The sequence below is a fragment of the Oryzias latipes genome, chromosome 20 (genome assembly GCF_002234675.1).
Source record: "Oryzias latipes chromosome 20, ASM223467v1".
In the NCBI taxonomy this organism is placed as follows: Eukaryota; Metazoa; Chordata; class Actinopteri; order Beloniformes; family Adrianichthyidae; genus Oryzias; species Oryzias latipes.
In genome coordinates this window covers 6963591-6982523 of record NC_019878.2, presented here as the reverse complement: position 1 = coordinate 6982523, position 18933 = coordinate 6963591, and the positions used below count along the sequence as shown (strand labels likewise).

Here is an 18933-nt window from a genome sequence, read left to right as displayed (position 1 = left end):
CATTCCAGACACAGACAAAAAAAACGTTACAATGATCATAGCTGTAGCAGAGCCTTTGGTGCTGCTTACAATCTACTCTGTGGTTGTTGTTGCTGTGAGGGAATGCAGCAGGAATTCCAGCTGCAATGTCCTAAAATAATGTGATAATGATAAAAACAGGATTAAAAAAAAGCAATCTTTTCACGATTCAATGGAGTATCCTTCAGGTATATAAAGAGAGCACAGCTTTTTATGTGATAAATGCTGTCATCCACCAATACTATAAACACTGTAAACAATATTTTTTGATGTGATTGAACTGAATTTGGTTCAAATCTGAAGTTACCAATAGATGAAAAAAAATCAACAAGTTAATCAAATGTCATCTTATTTGGAATTCTGTTTGGTACTGTACAACTACTAGAAAATATTTTACCAATACCATTCTAGATGATCAATGGGATTGGAACACTCCATTAACTTCTAAGGTTTTGTGTAAAAACACAAACTAAAACATAATAAAGGATTAATCAAATGAACAAACAGGCTTTCATGTCTAAATTAGGCAAAAATCAAAAAAACACCCCAGTAACGTCAACCATTATATACTTTTGAGTTGTAAAGGCTCCATAGTCACTAGTGACGTTTTTTAGTGTGGACTTTATCTTACTAGTTGGATTGCTGCAACATTCTGATGTTTCTCTTCAGCCATTTTTTTGTGATTGATTGCTTTTCTTTGCCTTTGTTTACTGTCTTTATCTATGAAAATGTAGCAGCCAGGTTTAAAGATATCAATTCTTATTTTGTATTGAGCAATAAATTCTCATATAAATTTATTCATGGACATCAAACTCTCTGAAAAGCAAAATAGTTTTTGAGTAATAGTTTTAAAATATCAAATTTGCTCCAAGACAATGATTAGTATCCTTATACAAAGCTGACACCAGCCTCTGAAATGTGGATTCAAGTCCGTTTTTGGGCTTTACATACAAAACGCACGTCCATTGAACATGCATTGAAAGTTAAACCTAGTTGAATTTAGACTAATCAGAGACTCAGATTTGGTAGTGACATATAGATGGTGTCCTTTTTAATTAATTCATGGAAGTGTCAGCCATTTGAAAATTGATCATTGAGGAGAAATTAATAACTGCCGTTTGTGCCCAGTTTGTGCTCAGCCGGAATTCTATGACACCAAGTCTTTCATATATTGAAATAGAGAGGTGAAATAAAAAAACCTAGAGGAAGGCTCACAAGATTTGCAACACTTTGAAATTTTGCACAACGCCTCTTTCAATTGTGAGTACATGCAGTACTATCAAGTAGTGAGAGTCCAGTATGAACACTGCATGCTAAAAGTGCGTTCAGGAAGGCCCTCGTTCAGAGCGTTCTTGAACGCATATCACACGCCCGGTGTGTACGCAGCACAAGTAACACGTAAAAATGTAATTGGTGAAGAAAACCATAGGCTGGTGTAGACCAGCAGTCCCCAACCCCCGGGATTTATTTAAAATGGATCTACGTCAAGAGTCTATGTCACTCTTGACGCAGGTCAAGGTGCTCTTCTTGGACATGTGATAGGTTACCACTGAAATAAAACCCAGGAGCTAGCAAAATGAGTAAAAAACAAACGTCTTTGCTAGGAGACAGAAGAGGAGCCTTCGACTTCCAAAAAAAGAAAGCTACATTTAATAGACAGTACTACTTTTTTTCCCCATGAGTGTGGGAGGGGGAGAGGATGATCACAACTGTGCGATGTACAATGTCATGCGTGTCAAATCGAAAGCTCAGACTCCGTCTTGCCACGTTTCCGTTCCTCCTATATAGTGGCGTTGCTACAAAAATTGTCCGCCACATCTTAAAGACCGGTCCGTGAAAACATTTTCTGATGTCACACCAGTCTGTGGTTTAAAAAGGTTGGGACCACTGGTGTAGAGGATAGCATTGTCTGTTCGCTTAGATTTTAATCTGTAAGATTTAATTAATAATAATAATTGATGCTTTATTTATCCCACAATGGGGAAATTCTTCTCCGCATTTTTACCCATCCCTTTGGGGGAGTGGTGAGCTGCAGACTAGCCCAGCTCGGAGGGCGACAGCTGGCTGGGGAGAGCGGGGATCGATCCACCAACCCTTCGGTTGTTGGACGACCTGCTCTACCGCCTGAGCTAAACAAATATTAAATGGAATGTATGTTTAAATAAGACAGCAGTGGCTGCAGTTTATTTTTGCAGATAAAAACAAAACCTAAAAAAAACAAACGAAATGCTTTTTTATGATGAATTGGACACAGGCTTTAACACAAATGTAGTGTCAGTCTCCATAAGGTAAGTGAGTGTATTATTTGAGATATTAACAAACAATAAAATACATCGAGTGCATTATCTGTTCAATAAAATCCTAATCTATGGGATAACTGCAATGTTTTTGAAAACAGCTCTTAAATAATTTCAGATCAAAGAGGAACAAAAATATCATCATTGTAAAGTATAAAAGAAATACTAGTTTGGAGGCACGAGTATTGCCGGACTTCATGTCCAATCATACAAAACATATTTTGCAGTGTTTTTTCCTTTCATTGTGATGCTAAGTTAGGTGGAGTACTGAATTGAATGGCATGTTGTCTTGGAAGCCCTACGTTTTAGATTTAAAAACAATAAAATAATTGTTAAGCCAAATCAAAGCTACCTGTCGGACTAACTACTAGACATATGTTTGCCTTTAAAATAAATAAATTGACGTACAGGCACGCTGTGGCTACCACAGATTTACAAAATAATCAATAGAGGTATAGAGGGATAGACATAGACTAATAAAAACCATATCTTAAATAAGCGTGCGACCAACATTTAATCTCATTTCAGAATCTAGTTCTGAAAGGAGCCTTTTAATTAAAACCCAACAGAAAACATGCCACCAACTGTTTGCAGTACGTCATTGCTTCTTAACATACATGCCAGTCTATAACAGTTGCACACCTACACCGTCAGCTGGGCAGCTTGACTTCTAATCAAAGTTTCGTCTCCAGGAGAGGCTTAAGTAGTAAAGGCTTTAGAACCCACAGATGAAGAATAAGAAGTGATGTGTTGCCAATTTAACAAACAGTAGACTTAGCAAGAGGTTGAGAATAAGCCAATTAGGTATTTAACTACCAACTAGCATGAAAGTTGCAGGCAGTAAACAGAGAGCAAAAGACAAGTAAACAAACACATTTGTAACCTTAAACCTTTAAACAAGCTTTTCAACAAACCAGAACAGTAAACATGACGGAGATGGCAGAGAGTATCAGTACTCAAGAGCCCAACAGTAAAAAGCCATTTAAAAATTCTTTTCAGTTTTAATTTTGGTGGAAATTTTGTAAAGATTAAAGAGGGAAACCAGATTTTCACAGATCTTAAAAATATCTTTAATCTAATATTGTTGAAAGTAAAGGAAATCCTGAGCAGCGCTTCCATCCAGGTGCATGCGAGGACAGCTCCATGCTTCCATGTCAGGGATTTAAAAGAAAAAGGTACAAAAGCAATGATAAAACCTGAGATTAAGCCCATCACTAAGTCTACAATACAGGCTAAACACTAGAGAAGTGCCTTTGTCAGAGAAGACACTATCATGTTTCCTGTGAGCTCAGCAGAGACGGCTTTACCCAACCTTCTGAGGGGAATAACAGGAAAGAAGCAGAGTCCCAGTTTTTGCAAATTGTGCAAACCAAGTAGCACAAACACAACTAACTAACAACACATTGTGGAGTTCCGCACAATAGGATCATTTCATTGTTGTGGAACTAAACTTCTGTTTTTAAAATAAAAATTTGACAAAAAAGAGCTTCTAAATCTAGATGATATTTCTGGGAAAATCTATACACCTATACATTTTCCGAACTTGCTTAACTGCTTTCAAGGGTCACTGGGTCACTGGAGCCGGTTCTTTTATTACTTAAATTGTGTGTTCTCTTTAATCCTCAGCCACTAATGCGTCAAGCTGGACAGAGAAACTGCATTACAACTTTTATTGACATTAACCCATGTCAATAACAACCATTTATCAAGTTTTAAACATGCTGGTTAGACTCATAAGCTCTCTGAATGTTTGATAAAAAAGGGATTTTTTAAAGTTAAGCAGTGATCAAAACAATATTGCTCAGCAATGAGGGTGTAGGAATAAACTATAAATCTGCTCCAGCAAATGTGGGTCCAAGTAGGAGCAGAGTCTGGAAATAGTTCACTCCCTGCAGATTGTGGCGCGCCTTTTCTGTGCTGCGCTTCGTCCTCAGAGGCTATGGCTGCAGTGCAAGGACAGCTGGCTAAAAAAACTGGACAGAGAGCAGGAAGGAAGATGGTCTGTAGTTTGTTACTGTCAACTTTTGCAAGCGGACATTCTCTACGGACAATGCACATAACGCACAAATGGCAGAGAAACCAGTCCCTGAGCCTCAGTCACTGGTCTTACCTTGGCTGCAGAACTTGACATGACTCAGGTAATTGGAGATCCAAGGATTCCGGTACATTTTGGCAAAGACTAGGAGATTATAAGGGAAAGGGACGAAGAAGAGAAGGCTTTCTCTGGTGGAAAATAGCAATAAAAGTGGCTCTTCAGCACTTCAAAGCAAACATAAAGAGTCAGGTAGCTACAGGGAGAGGCAGCAGAGGGGGAGACGTCCCATCCGCAGTGCCGACACAAGCAGAGGTTGTCCCGGTCAGCACGCAGAGGAGTTACTGCTCTGCTCCACTAACAACAAGCTGCAGAGCTGAAAGCTGCTCAGCACAGACTAAGCTTATTAGCTAAAGCAAGAAAATTAGGCTTCTTCAGATTGGGCTAAACTGTCCTCCTTCATGATTAAGAATGAGCCTCGCCGGAGCAGAGAGGAGGGGAAAAAGAAAGACAGAGAGGAGTGTCCCTCGAGAGCGCTGCCTTTCCCTGTGGCTCACACAAACCCGAGGTAGATGCCAAAGAAGAAACCGGTGCAGAGCAGGGAGGGAAGAGCAGGCGTGAGGAGGACCGGAGGATGGGAGTGGAAATAAAGAGCAAGAAAGGAGAGAGAACGTCAAAACGACCATCTCATTCAGTCGAGAAATTCCAGTCATCTCTTAGAAGGAACAGTAGGAAAAAAGGCGCACATCAGGAGAAGGTGGGAAAAAAAGAGGAAAGGTGAGAAAAAACAAAGTTCGTAAAAGAAAGAGGGAGAATGTGAACACTGCCATGTCAACTCGTGACTGATGGGAGGGAGAAGCCAACAGTCCTGCTCTTCCTAGAAGAACTCAGAGGTGCAGGAGAGATCAAACTGATTTACTAGACACAAATCATGGCAGTGTGCCAGAGCACCCATAAACTCACACTCAGTGATTTCACTTATGCATTCTTCCATATATACGGTGCACGTGCATGCACAGCTCCTATGCATCAGCATGACTGTGCCTTTCTGCTCCAAAAGGGCATGAAACGGAGGCTGGCTTTGAGCCCAACGCTGCCTTTCAGACAGTGATGGAAGCATTATCTTATCTTTGTGCAGCACACAGAGGGAAAGCTGTCACCACCAGCAGGCAGCAACATAAAACAGGTCCACAAGAAGAGTTTAAGCTGGAATCACAAATAGCAAGAAGCGAAAGCTGAACAAAGGCGGCTGCCATTTTTAGGCTTCACTTTAGACCGTAAATTTAAGCCAGAGTGCTGCTCTGTTATAAAAGCGCAAACTCTCAAAGCTTATCACACGATTACATTTGTTGAGACCTATAAATTTCCCCAACCACACCTGTTGGTGTGGTGAGAGGCAGCTTAGCTGATGCAGTGACTAAACTGGGTGGGCAGACTGAGATGAGATGGCATGAATGGATCTCAGATGAGCTCATGCAGTTCAGAATGTGAGCAATGTAAGATCAACGCGCCAAAGCTCAGGTGGGAGAGTCGCTTGAGCTCATGACAGAGTTCGTTGGGATTCGGCAGACTTCGAGTGGTAAGATTTTAGATTGCAATAAACTAAACGTTAAAGACCCTTTAAGTCCACCAATCTCTGTTAAATTATTTACACACATTTATAAATTGAGGTTAACAGTTAGGTTTAAGTTAGGTTGGTAGGAATAAAGGTTTTACCTATCCTCCGAGAGGCAAAGAGGAGGGAAAATCTTTTCTTTTCTTTTTTTTTTTTAAGTGAAAGGCAAACCAAGTCCAGCTGACTGTGTTTTACCTACTACTTTATTAAATCTACCTGGATGAATCGATGGAGACAGTGACGCTTCCTACTTTGGCCGCTACCTTTTGCTTCTGATGGAATCCCAAAAGAATCAAATATTAAAGGTTCTCAAAAGATCACTGGAGACTTGATTTACCACCGAGCAAATTGCCATTAATTCCCCATTGTAAAAAGTCCAATTATAGATCCAAAATAATCCAATGAACAGTGGTCCTTTGCTATATCGTGGTTCACTTTTCTCTGTTTCGCATAATTTTTTTCACTGCAGCCTCACAAGCGTTGATTTTTCCTTCTTACGGCGCATTGTGTTCTGCGTCCTGATTGGCTCTGGGGCTGGTCAAACAACCTCCTCCATGCCATATCTCTTGTACAGAATGTGTTCAGCTCGCCGAATCTTTGAGATCGCAAGCAGATCGTTGTTTTCATTCTATAATACTGGACTTGTTTTTTCAATGAAGGTTTGAACTTTGGGATTTCAAACGAGACAACGGTCTGAAAATGTTCATGTTTGACCGAGAAAAGTGTATAAAGTGTGCAGTGAGGAGTTTTACTGCCTTAAAACATTTATAACTGTACTTTTTGGGTTAGATCTATCCCAGGTTATTTTTAGAACTCATCACCGGCGATAAACGAGGGAACAGTGTCCCAAACCTCTTTATTTTCTATTAGTGACATCTGTGTGTGTTTGTGTGCTGTGGGGTTTGCTAGAACTCAAATCTGTACATTATTAGAGGCGGGTTTCTTTTACGGACAGGTGACTGGACAGATCAGTGCAATAAATAAAACTTTCAATATGTCATGTTTTATTTTTGCCCTTTGGAATCCCATGAAAGATCATCTCCTGTCTGTAGTTCAACAAAACATGAAATAAGAACAGCGGTTATGATCCAAACACAAAAAGCATGTCAACTGTGACTTGTGGAATTTCACTGAAAGTGTTTGAAGTGTAAGATTGGCCCCATTTTCCCCATAAGTCAAACCCACCACGAGGTCAAGTTTATGGGAAAAAAAACATCAATCACCCTTTATGAATGAGATTCGAACTTTTTATTGTCATTCAAGAGGCAAAAAATATTTCTTGTTAATATCTTCTAAAATAAAATTTAATTTTACAGATTTAAATATTGCATTTTACACATTTGAGCATCATCATTAGCTTTAAAATATAGTTTCATATTTTAGGACCCAAGGGTGAGTAGTCCTAATATAGCTTTTATTGTAACAATGATTCAATGACTGCAATGTAAAGATAAGGTTCTCAGCTGCTGTTTAACTAACAAAAAAAAGAAGGAGTATCAAAGCATATCACGTGGGCCTCATTGAAAGGCGAGAAAACTGACTGACTACAGTGGTTTCTATATGAAACAGTAATGTTTTCCCAGTGAATTTAGCTGTTTACCTGAAGCGCACTGCTGTGTGATTTTACTGAAAGAGCTCAGGAGTATATTATATTATTATTTTCAACTGTATAAAAATAGTTTGGAAAAAACTTTATTTGATTGCGACAGTGCTAAATGAGGTATGTAGGCATGGCTGACAGTTTTCCCAGACGGGCAGATCAAAACTGATCTAAGAGTCCCCAAAGTCCGTGCCACACCTGGCTGTCTGATAAGTACTATTTATTTCTTTGACTCATGTGCTTTGAAGGATGACATCAGTTTAATAACCAGATCATTTCTATCCCACAATTAGCAATGATGAGTCCTCAAGACCTCACAAAGTTGTTGCAATGGCGCAACATTTTACCCCCAGAGGAGCCGCAATAAAACAAGCAAGCACACGCTCTACAACGCTGAGGTAAACCTAAAACAAATGTCAGTTATCTGCTGCTTAAACATTTTCACTGCAATCTGTTAGTTGTGAAAACCTCCCAAACTAAACCTTAAACTCTATCACATCCATCTGTGTAGGCTCCATGCTTGTCTTTACAGAGAGACTCTGCTCTGCTGGGGTGTTTTATCGTTTCAACTTGCTTTAATTTGGTGTTTTTAGATTTTTATGTCACGTGTTTAAACTTCTCTTTAACCCTTGTGCTATCCTAGGCACTTTAACATTGGGAGTTGGGTCATCTAGACCCACTAGACAGTGCTCTGAACCTTTTTTCTTCAATGATTTGTTATCTTCACTGGTGTCCATGGATTACATGAAATCTTTCCACCTTTATCCACTTTTGTCATGGTAGGGTGAACACGTCAATGGAAGGGGGGGGGGTCATCGAAGATAGCACAAGGGTTAACAGTTTTCACCTTTTAGCTGTAGTTTTTATTTTTTATTTTTTTAAGCTTTTAATGTACGACGCCTTGTTTGACTGAGGTCATTTTAAGGGCCATATATAAATTAATAAAACTTATACTTAGACAACTAATTTATGAACTTTTAAATTAGGACATCAGAGAAAGGTGACAAGAAAGCAGGTTTAAGTGCCTGCAATTGTAATTAGTGGCCAAATGCTGATTTAAACAGAGGCAGTAAAAGGATATGAAGTGACACTGAAGTGTTGGAGTAACAAGGAGTTGAAATGGAAGCAGGAGTTGTTTCCGCAGAAATGGTAAGTTCTGTCAAAACATGAGGCAATTCTTTGTATGCAGGTGATGACGGCTACTGAGTCAAAGTGCTGACGGCAGTTAAAGCAACAGCTGATGGATAGATACAAGTCAGTCTAATGTTAACTCATGCTGAAGTCATTGGAATAAAGCTCACCTCGGCAACGAGCGTTCAAACAGCTACTTTCAATGAAGAGTTTCTGTGTCAATGCACGTCTTGGGCTTTCCTGTTTAAAACTCTTGTGTTCATGCATCGCTATAAACGTTTTTTTTAACCATTTTCTGGTTCTTTGTACAAAGTGAAACCAGGTTAAACTTTGACCAATCAGGAACTCAGATTTGGTAGCGACATGTGAATGGCGTTCTTTTTAACTCACGGAAGTGGCAACCGTTTGAACATATATCGTGGAAGAGACATGAACGATTGTGGTTTTTGCCCGGACAGAATTATTTGACGCCAAGTCTTTTGTATGTTGTAATAAAGCTGTAAAAAAAAGTCTGGAGGAAGATTTGCACCGCTTTGACATTTCACACCAATCCTTTTCCAAATGTAGGTGGTGGACATATGCTACGGAACAGTAGAAAAAGAAAAAAAAAGCCCCTCCCTGATTATTCAGTGTGAAAACCATGGGCTAAATCTGCCTTTCTTGAAACCATGTTTAGCGTGTTCGTTAATGTATGTCAAAGGCCCGGTGTGTCTGTAGTTTTAAATGTGTACGAATTAAAAGCACCTGAAAAAACTAGCAAAAACTTTAACATCATGTGGCATTGAATAAAAAAAAAAAAAAAAAAACTAAAATATTAGTTTCATCTGGGATTTATCAAAGGAAAAGTGTTGCCTTCGCTATCATCTCAACCCCTGTGGGACAGGTTGTGTTTAAGATCATCGAGGTACAGAAACACCTCCCCACTAATCATCCATCCAGATGTTCCTCAAAGCTCAATGATTCCAGCCTGGATAAGCTCACATGTGCAGCCAGTCACTCAGTCACTAAGAAAAACATTTCCAGACAATGTAGGTTTGCACTAAGAATGACCCCCAGAGCACAGATTCATGGCTTGGCTTCTAGAAAAAAGACATAAAAAGAAAGAAAAAAAAAAAAAAAGAAAAAAAAAAAAAGAGTCTAATGCCCCCATACAACACCTTTAAGAATAGAGTAAAAAGAAAAAAGTGTTTTTTCAAGGGGTGTCTCCTGCTCCAGGTTTTTTGGCGCGTCTCTTCTCTGCACACAGTGAAAATATTGCTGCAATGTAAATATGAATTATTTTTTTTAAAGGGGGTTGGAGAGCGAGTGGTAATAATTTACAAATACACATAAAAAGGCAGCTAATGTAAGGTTGACACAAGCCATAACTTTAACATTTATGTTGATTGATGTTTCTAAATCATATAGAAATGCAGACGGAAACAAATTCAGAAAGTTGGTTTAAAACACAAATACAGATTTTTTTACGTCGTTCATTTGGAGATGGACTAGTCTTAGTTTCAGATCCTAGAATCAAATCCAGTCAGGAACACTTTTTAACCCTCCAGCTCGAGCATTGATAGAAAATACTGTTTTGGTTCTAGATTTAGTAATTACAGACTGTCCCTCATTAAAGTTCCTCCTGAGAATCAACTTATTTGTTTTTTGTCATCTGTAGTAGAGTCTAGGTTTTGGCCGTGTCTTGACACATTTTTAGCTAAAAATCTTGAAATGTTTATAGAGGACACAACAATATATCTTTCCAATGATATATCATTTGTTTAGATGGTAAGAGAGAATTATTGTCTTTGTGACAAAGACTAAATTAAAATGTGTTGCTTAATACAGTTTTTAGGAGAATATCCAAAAAGAAACTCGTGGTCTTCTGGACCAAATCTTGTTTGAAAGGTACAATAACTAGTAAGTCATTTCATCAAACACTGTTCCTACAAGAAAAAAAAAAAAAGAAAAAAAAGCAGATCTAGGATTAGGTTCATTGATGTGTTAGAAGTGAAATCGAAGGTAATGAAAAGAAGGTTAAATTAAAATATTAAATCTAAATTAGTCACTAAGACCAGAAATCCCTAAAGGAAACAACTAAAAGAAGTGGAGCAATAATTAAATGCAAAAATTATTGTAGGGACTTATTCAGCTAGCTTTATTGACAGAGTACGGTAGCTCTACAAATGGAAAAGGTCAGATCTGTTTCTAACCCCGATGCTCTACGCCAGGGCTGCCCTAATCTGGACCTTCAGAACCACTAGGTGCTTTGTTGTCTTTGCTTGGTGTTGATTAGGTGACTTTTGTTTATGCATGGATCAAATGTGTCTAGTAAATCTGTCCCAAGTAGGGAAGGTAAACACCATGGCGGTCACTTTCAAAAAACAGAGATGAACAGCTGCATTCAACTCTTGCTTCATGCTATAGTCACATCGTGCAGCCACTTCCAATGAAGAGTCTATGTAAACAGCCATTTTAGGCATCCGCGTACAAAACTTTCGTGTTCACACGGAGCAATGCAAGTTCCTTAGATTTGGAATTGACAAATGGATGGTTTCCCTATTTTATTAATTCTCAAAATGCCCCACCATTTGAAAATCGATCACGAAGGAGAAATTATAATTGTGGTTTGTGCCCAGCTGGAATTACATGACACCAAGCCTTTCATTTATTGGCATAGACCTGAGAAAGAAAAAGTCTGGAGAAAGATTCACGAGATTTACACAGCTTTGACATTTCACACCAAGCCTCTTCCAACTATAGGTGGCGGACATGCGCTAGTAGTAAACAGTAAAAAAAAGAAAAAGAAGCTCCTTCCTGCTTGTCCAGTGTGAAGACCATCTGTCACCAAGCGCTGTGTATGGCCCTACCTTCAGACCTTTTCTTTATTCTTGCCCTGGTCTTCAATTTAAGCTTTTTATTTTTTATCCACAAAGTTTTTGTAACCCGAGTATTGTGAAGATTCTCTCCATGCAAAAGCATGTGCTAACAGGGTTTACTAGGACGCATAAATGTCATTACCCATCTGCACAGTTGTTGCCACTAAGCTCCATTGGGCCTCTCAGATCAGATATCAGACAGTGGAGTACCAAAGCTTGTCCCACACAAGAGCTGCAAAACTCATAACCGACATCTTTCCATAACAGCCTCAAGTCTCTGAGGGTTTACAAATCGCACCCCAAATAGTCACATCAAGAAACAGCCGCTCTGTCAAGAGCGACACCTCAACACGACCTTCCCAGAATAGAACAGAGAAGTCTGAAGCAAACGACCACACGAGTGAGGGGACTGTTGTTGGAGCAATGCTGGACACAATATGGCCCTTAGGGCCAATCCTTTTTAACAAGCACAGAGGAGAAGCTGAATAAAATTTTAATGAACTCTGTTGAACTTTGATTAAAATTTGCCTTTAATCTAAAATACATTTTTTACCAATTAATACTTTAACTTTAGGATAAAAGCAAAAGTTTGTGGCTGCAAAACTAATTTAAAGTCAAGCTCATCTTTACATAACTGAAGTTGTAATTTCCTCTCAATACTTTTACTCACAGCATCAACTGTTGCAACTTTTTTTTGTTTAAACCAATCGCAATTTCTTTCTTAAATGCGCTGCTAAAAAACAGAAATAGGTAAAGAGTAATTGTTGAATCTCTTAAAAAATTCATTCCTCAAGAAGTTTTTATTTCAAATGGATTAATAAGTATCTGACAAAATAACAGACCGGACTGCATACTTCTCAAACACACAAAATCTGCTGGAGTTGACATGTTTATCTGTTATAAAATGATGAAGAGACCCTGAGGGCACATGATGCACCCGAAATGTTAAAACATGCATGTGTCTGGAGCAAACAGATCTCTGGGGAGACATCTTCACCAAAGCCAGTGCACTCATACACAGAGCTTTCAGCTGTTAAATCAGCACATCTGCTCAGTAGACAGAACAGCAGAATTCAGTCCTGCTTGCCAGGAAGGTTGTTTCCATCCTGAGCTGCCATAAATACCTTCCCAAGCAATGCTGTCCAGACGATGAAGAAACATCAAGTTTGTTTCCCATTTTCCTGGACTGTACGGAGGTGCAGTGATCTGAATCTGGAAAAATGACCGCCATCCACAAACTCAGTAAACTGTGAAACACCAATCGCAACTTAATGTTCAAAGAAAGACTGATAATAGTCATCGTTCATTGTTGATCAGATCCTTTAATTGTTCTGACCTTGACAGAACAATGACAATCTACTTTTACTGTGCCAGATCACTTACTAAAAGTTTATTACTCGAAGGGGAAAATCTGTCACCTTAACCAGAGGTATTAAAGGAGCTACATTTTGTGTCTCAATCTTGTTACTTTGTATCTTATTTTGTGGCCAAGTTTTTGTGACCAAAAGGAGAAGTATGACTGTAATGGTCTCTAGATTGTCCATAGGTGTGAATGAGTGTGTGTGTGCATGCCTGTTTCTGCCCCTGAAATGGACTGGCGAACCGTCCAGGGTGTGCCCTGGCTGGGATAGGCTCAAGCAACCCAAAGACCCCAAAAGGGATTAAGGGGGATTGGAAAATAGAAATGGAAGTCTATTAGCGAATTAAAGGGTACGTCATCAATACGTTACTATCAAATTCGAGTGCCTGATTGGTCAAAACGCGCTATACAAACGTTAACATAGATTTCTCATTGGAAGTGGTTTGTTTTAATTTGCATTACTAAGGCCGGTGTAAACGTAGCATCAGAATGAAAACCAATCTCTGGTTGGCAAAATTGTATAAGTACATTTTGTTTGAATAAAATATCTATTATATCTTATGGATAAACAGTCAACCATTCCCAACATGTATCTCATAATAACGAACAGAAATGGCATGGATAAATATGGAAAAAATAGAACATGTCACTTTGAATACAGCATCAAAAAGTAGCCTTTACACCACGTGTCAAAGTCAAGGCCCCCTGGCCGAATCCGGCCCACTGAGTAATTATATCCGGCCAATCAGATAACTTTAAATTATTAATATTAATGGCCTGGCGACATTTTGCACTGGAAATACCTTTTAGCAACGTTAGATTAAGGAGGCTGAATGCTTAGTTATAATAAACTCGGATTAATTTTGGGCCACACAATGTTACACATCACAAAGGGGGTTAGTCATCAACCTCTCCCTCCCTACCTTTCACTCATGGTGCACAAAGAAATAAACGTACATTTTTTTTTTTTTAAAGTAAAGGCACAACAGAGTAAAATAGCTAGACAAAAAAACACAGACAAAAACCCACACCTAAACTCTAATCCGCCCAGACAGGCAAAAGGGAATGGTATCCCACAGTCCCTGCATTCCCAGATCTTTCAGCATGCCCAATGTATCTGTGACCTTCACTACAATATCAGCCACAAATCCCATCATGCAGTGCGCCAACTGCCTTGCCGAACACCAGTTTTGCCAAAATGGGCATTTTCCTGCTCATTTGTTTATGACTCTATAGATGTTTTTGGGAGGATATTTACTGTTGGTGTTGCACAAAATAAGGAAGACAAAATATTTTTGGAGTAATCTCAAGTTTAGTTTTATTTATTTAATCATATTACTGATACGTTTCACAGTGCCACAGGAGCTCACACACCAAATAGAAATGAACTTGATGCTAAAAAGTGATGCCTGGAATCTATTTCTGATTAGACACGAGCAAACAAAACAAATTTTATTTTTGTTTCCAGGCCATGTTTAGTTCTGCAGTATGTTCATATGTGTATGATTTTGACAATATATTTTTATGGCGAGCAAAATCTTTTGTGATATTTTTAAGTTTATTTTTTTTTAATATAAAACAGCTTACAAATACATTTTAGATTTTTTTTTTCTTTTAACATTTTATTTCTAACTTTAATTTTGAAGGAATATATTTTTGTGGAGAGCAAAACATTGAACGTTATTTGAAGTTTAAGTTGATTTATTGTGAAATAATATTCCTGTCTGTTTTATTCATATTTATGTTTAAAAAGTTAAGTTTTAAAAGTTTAAAAACTTAGTTTTAGTGTGTTTAAGACATGTTTTTCCTTTTCGGCCCAGCCACCTAAAAGTGTGATTTGGATTTTGACCCCCTGTGCAATTGAGCTTGAAACCCCTGCTTTGCATTATTAAGGTTTGTCCTTTGTGTTACTATAGCGAATTAAAATGATTTAGCCGACCAGTTTATGATCTGAGTGAGATTAAAATGTCATTACGACACAACATAATCCGATGATGCTGTGATCTGGGTGTGTCCAGCATCCGTCACTTTGGATCAGAGCCAATCCAACAGCAGTAAGTCTGACACAACAAGCTGAGAAACAGCTGACAAAACTGTGACATGGTCAGGTGCTGAAAATGTGTTACAGAGGAGAGCCACACCATCACTGTGCCATCCTCACCTCCTTCCTCAAAGCCGGAAATCAGATCAGACCTCAGCCAATTAAGTAACTGGAGTAGGTCTCCAGTTTATTTAGAGCAGAGGGTAAAAATAGAATGTCGCTCTGAGCTTTCAAAGACCTGATGAGGAAAAGCAACACGAGGGGTTGACAAAATCATTGAGCTGTTTTTAGAAACAGGTTTTTGTGTTAAACCAATAAAAGGAACATGAACAGTCTTCTTTATTATTTTTTTCTTGAGCCAATAAAATAATTTATTGTTCTTCCCTTGGAAATTATATATATCATTTTTTCCTTTTTTTTGTGCTATAAATTTTTTTTTCAAGTTCATAGAGTCTTATGGAATTTTTAAAAATCAAATTTTGGTCTACCAGTCAGTATAGTAAAAAGGGTAATGCGTTCTATTACAAAATAATATTGAAGTTCATCCACTGCTGTAGCGTTTTAAGGCATTCAGCCTTGTACATGGACTCCAACTTGGACTAATATATATATATATATATATATATATATATATATATATATATATATTATTTCCTTGGCCTGACATTTTGTTATACATTTACTACTATTATTAAATTAACTGTCTTTAGGCCTGCAGAATAAATCGCAAATTTATAGTCATTGAGAATCAAGCTGTGCAATACGCATATCCCAAAAGGTTACTTTGAGTGCGCTAAAACAATCTTAAGGTAACTTGAAGTATTTAATGAATCAAATAAATCCCATTAAGCATTTAACCAATCGGATGGAGCCCTTCACATTGTTGACCAATCAGATAGATCCCTTTTATTTTAGATGCTCGCCTCCTATTAAGAGGAGGGTTATTTAGAGTATAATTTAAATTATTTTGACTCTTATTTAAATTAACCTGTTGAAGTGAAATGGAAATTGTGTTTTTGGTTGTTTTGCTATTTGTTCATGTACCACACGTTATATAGTCATCGCAATATTGATTATTCATTTCGCACATAACGAGTTTTCCTCTCATCATCCAGCCCCAACTGTCTTGTATAATTGAGGAAATCAAAGATAAGCTTTAGCTGACAAACTGTCAATTACAAGATTTGAAGCCAACCTGGATGTACCAAATGTTGCAGTTACTAAAAAGACCAGAGAAGGTTGGTGTTTTAAGGAAGGTATTCCTATTGACCCCCGTTTTACAGCTTCTTTTTGCTGCTGTAACCTGTGGTGTTAAATAGATTAGAGGGACCTGACCAATGGTGCTTCATTTCATCTGTTGGAAGCAAGGATTATCCAATTTTCCATAAACCTAGCCCAAAAATTTGAGAATTGAAGAAAAAATGTCTTTTACTAAAGCTTAAAACAGGAAAATATAAGGATTGGAGGGGTGGGGGGTGGCTTACGGTTCTTATAGAGGTTTAAGAAGTTGATGTCTGAAGCCAGGTCCTCTTGAAAAAAGTTGCTCTCCACCACTAAGAGGCTTCTAAAAAAATTAAATATTGACTTAATAGTCCAGACTAAAATGCGTAGCAGTTACTTTACTTTGTGAATGCATTTATTTGTTTGGTCTACAAAGCAGAAAACCTTTATTTGATGACCAGAAAGTCAATTAGCAATTTGTTTTGCATTTTGCACTCAAGGAGAGAGGAAGCGCAAGGTAGTCCCAGCGGTTTTAGATCTCGTAAAACTTGAACATAAATGTTCCCAAAAAGGCCAAAAAATTTTATGTTCAGGTTTGGAAGGTTGCGCCTATGTTCTGCATGAGTAATGGTGGGGGCAGGACTTGTATACATGGAAAAACTTGTGTAAAACTATTTGTTATGTGTTGCCGTGTTAGGCAGCACTCTAGTTCTGTCTCTGTGTCATGACAGCCAGAGCAGGTGCAGCACAATTAACAACTGTTGCCCCGCACAGTCACACATGGGGGTGCTTTACCCCCCCCCCCCCCCCCCAACAATCAAAATCTTAGTCTGACCATTTATTTGAGCAGAAAACCCATTTTATAACCGTTTGTGAGTAATCTGACAAACTGAAAAGATGGCTGAACCCAAACATTTAACATCAAACAACAACTTTTTCTCAGATAAAGATGGAGATCCAAAAGCATCCGCTGAAAACCACTTACCTGGACGACAGCAGGCGGCTAGTGTTAATCAATCTGACGCTGAACGAGAACTTTCTAGGTTTTCTGTCTCGGTGGAAGGATAGAGCTTTGGAGGACGGTGGGACATAAGAGACTGACAAGTCCACAGCGAATGCTGCCCCCACCCATTTTCCATCGTCCAGCCTCTTTCAGGAGAGCGGGTGCATATGTCTGATGCAGGCAGTGGGGGACAGGTGGTATATTTAGAGCGGTGCTTTCCCAGCCCCATCAGTCCAGATCGATCAGATGATGACAGCATCAAAGAGTCATGAGACTTTCCTCACCAAACACAAGGCCAGTTTCCTGTCTATTAAGCTATTCTTTATATCATGAACTAACAGCAATCAACAGCTTTGTATTTAATGCTCATTTAAAACAGTTTGTAGGAAATGCACCTATGATGAAAATTTTAGAGCCTGGGTACCAGGTGAAGAGGTGAAGGAAATTGCATAATAGATTAAATACGGTGGCCTGTGTGTGTGCAGAACCCTGAAAACAATGGAAAATGCTCTGAATTATTACTATAAAGAGAATTTCCATCAACTTAAAACATAAAGCCACCTAGAGGAGGAAAGTTGACAAAAAAGAGCAAAATGACAAATACATGCTAATAAATATTTGGACTTCCTGTTTGGAACAGGTTTGAAAAGACAGTCCCACTCCAGTCATCTTTTAAACCATTTTAAAGCTTTTATTATGATTATGCAGTTTTTTGGCAAAGTTAAAAAACCTGTGTCGATTTCTAGGACATAGTTTTTCCTAAGCGGCAGAAGTCAATCAAAAATTGACTTGTGAGTTGTGGGCAGGACTGTTGCTGTAGAGCCACCCCACCCTACCTCCCCTTCCTATTACTGAGAGCTCTCTGTTTACACCCTCTCCCTCTAGCTTACAGCCCCTCACACCCAAAAACTGACATTTGTCGTGCAACAAAAATGGCGAGCAATATTTGCACTATCCAGTCGTAATGTGTTGATCCAGATTCCAGCTGAAACGAGGAAAACAACATGGATCTATTTTTCTATGAGTCTACATCACAAAAACTTTTTTTTTTTTTTTTTAAAAGGCATTTTCGGTCTGCACCTGATAGACGATTTGAATAAAGACATACTCAGAAACTTAATTTTAAACGTACTTATCTGCATAAGTGTCCTCCATCATCGGAAAAATGCCAGAAGAACATGTTAAAAACACCCAAGAAAACTTCATGGAAGTGGGTCTACGATGGGTAACTGTTGATTACACAGGCTTTACACAAGTACACTCTACTTCACAATAAAAGCACGATTTCACCACTAAAAACCTTATTTTGCTTTTTATTGACCTCTACATTAAATACTATCTTAACAGCTGTTATGATTGCAACACCTGTAGTTTTTGATAGTCATCCAAACTACAGGTCATCCATGTATACCCCACTGTTAGCTTGATATGAAAAAAGCTTTAAAACTTCCTTTTTTTAAGATAAAAAAAGATGAGAGCCAGATAAATGTATATAAACAAATAACCTAAAGGAGGTGAATGGTAACAATAGCTCCTTTTTTTCCCCCCTGCAAGACTGCTGCACTTTGTATTCAGAACGGCGCTTTTACATCTGCTGGGAAACACTGCGGAGGACATTTCAGATGGCTGGTTTGGTTTTTAGTCAAAGTGGATTTCCCAATGCCTGTGCCCTGCCAGAGAGCAGATCATGGAAATTGTAATTTAAGAAAAATTCAAAAAACGGACTCGCACAACAAATAAATCAATCCATAAAACAC

General features: G+C 38.4%; 1 protein-coding gene across 15 annotated transcripts in view; it reads right to left on the bottom strand.

The window, feature by feature from the left end:
* The window catches only part of svil (supervillin), a 93776-nt gene that overhangs the window by 57266 nt on the left and 17577 nt on the right, over positions 1-18933 (bottom strand). For 2 of the 15 annotated variants that reach the window (XM_020712515.2, XM_020712514.2), the window contains exon 1: positions 4426-5068. The exons of 2 other annotated variants lie outside the window; for them this stretch is intronic. In XM_020712515.2, coding sequence (XP_020568174.1) covers positions 4426-4483 — 58 coding nt within the window. In that variant the 5' untranslated portion in view covers positions 4484-5068. Of the gene's footprint in view, positions 1-4425; positions 5073-17158; positions 17280-18933 lie in introns of those variants that run through there. 11 more of the 15 variants (XM_020712513.2, XM_020712517.2, XM_020712520.2 and 8 more) reach the window with 10 other exon arrangements.